We start from the raw sequence: 1,632 nt of genomic DNA, 5'->3' as shown, positions 1-1,632 counted from the left end.
TAAAAGTATCAATGGTGGTTTGGTCAATATATTTACAAAAAATATATGAATTCATATGGTTTGAATTATCAGTAAATTTAAATGAAAAGTAAGTAATATAATCAAATAATCGCGCATATAGGAGTATAAATTATTTTACGTTGGTTTATTCATGTAACATATTTTAAATATATAATAGAAATGTCCTTGATGGTCCAGTAAATAAAAATAATAACAACATATTTAAGATAAAACTTATCTATTTTTTATAAATTAATTAATTAACAAAATTTTCATTTAAAAATTGTTAACAAAAAAAATTGTTTTACAATATTAAATTTTTTTTAAAGGCTTTTAAGTCTCTCAATTATATTAAGCACCCATCGGTCAAACAAACATTATATCGTTACGTTTTTTAGTTTCTTTATATATAGGCCTGTAAGGATAGTCTTCCTCTGCACCTCCTGTTAAATAAGCAAAGTTGCCATTGTATGATGACTTGAATGGTATTTGTGGCTGCAACTGCTGTTGTTGTTGCTGTATTTGTAGTTGTACCGTATCTTCTGCTGATGGGCCTCTAAACTTGTTAACGCCTGGTGTCACGTAACCGTAAGTTTGTGGTCTTTTGGAAGCTAACGAATTTGTGAATGGATTAATGGTAGACTGAACTGGCATGCCAACTGTCTGCGCATATCTATTGTCATCCAAAGATTCATGATATTGTGGAGGCCCTTGTTGTTGTTGCTGATGTGAATATTGATTGCTTGTAGAAGCAGCAGTTGCTGCAGCTGCCGCATAAGGATTATAATAGGAATGTTGCTGTAAAGTAAATGGTTGTTTGATTCGACTGTCTTCTGATTTCATGAATACTGGTTTCTTTGCTTTGGATGACTTCGGTTTATGACTTGATGTTTGGTGTTGGTGATTGCCTCCAAAGCTGCCAGACGTTAACTGTTGAGGACTATGAAACGGTAATTTAGAACTGATAAGGGGACGCTGTACGTCAGTTTCAAGAGAAGAGTACTGTTGTTGCTGTAAGTGTTGTAAGTATTCGGGTTTTAGTGGAATGACAATGGCTGGCATCGTTTTACCGCCACCGTTTTCGTCAGTCTTAAAGAAAACGTTATGGACGACTGGTAGTGACATCATATTTTGATGAACTGAATTTGGCGATGTAGCTATCTGAAGTTGTTGGTGATAAAGACTATAGGGTAATGCATCGGCTAATGAAGTATATATATTATGTGTCATCGGTATTGGAACCACTATACTATGATAATTAGGAGGATCAACTTTCACCGACTTAATTGGCGGAACAGATGATGAACTGATGGCTTGCAATGGTGTTGGCGAAGGTGATTGATGTCCAGTATATGGATATCTCGGCAATGGAGCTGATAAGCTAGGTTGATAGTTAAGCCTCTTCTCGCGGGACGCCTTATTAATCTGTGGTACTGCATTACTAAAGTCGAAATGATTCATTTTCGACAACACTTGTTTGTGGTTAAAGTTTTGAGGTTCAGCAATCGCTGTATTTTCAATGCTAGAAATGCTTTCCGAAGAGTGATAAAATGGAGTATTTTGGCTTTTGTGAGATTCTAAAAAATAAAATAAAAAACATTGAAAACTTTCTCCACACAATGCTCTTGAGAG

General features: G+C 34.9%; 1 protein-coding gene across 1 annotated transcript in view; it reads right to left on the bottom strand.

Moving 5' to 3' along the window:
* Nucleotides 1–222: 222 nt before the first annotated feature.
* The window catches only part of LOC126904699 (uncharacterized), a 7,333-nt gene continuing 5,923 nt past the window's right edge, over nt 223–1,632 (bottom strand). The window contains exon 3 of the mRNA XM_050683920.1: nt 223–1,577. Coding sequence (XP_050539877.1) covers nt 367–1,577 — 1,211 coding nt within the window. The 3' untranslated portion in view covers nt 223–366. The remainder of the gene's footprint in view (nt 1,578–1,632) is intronic.

This window comes from Daktulosphaira vitifoliae, unplaced genomic scaffold, assembly GCF_025091365.1.
Source record: "Daktulosphaira vitifoliae isolate Bord-2020 unplaced genomic scaffold, ASM2509136v1 Scaffold_4, whole genome shotgun sequence".
Taxonomy (NCBI): domain Eukaryota; kingdom Metazoa; phylum Arthropoda; class Insecta; order Hemiptera; family Phylloxeridae; genus Daktulosphaira; species Daktulosphaira vitifoliae.
Note: the sequence above shows the minus strand (reverse complement) of the source record. Positions and strands in the feature narration are given on the sequence as shown.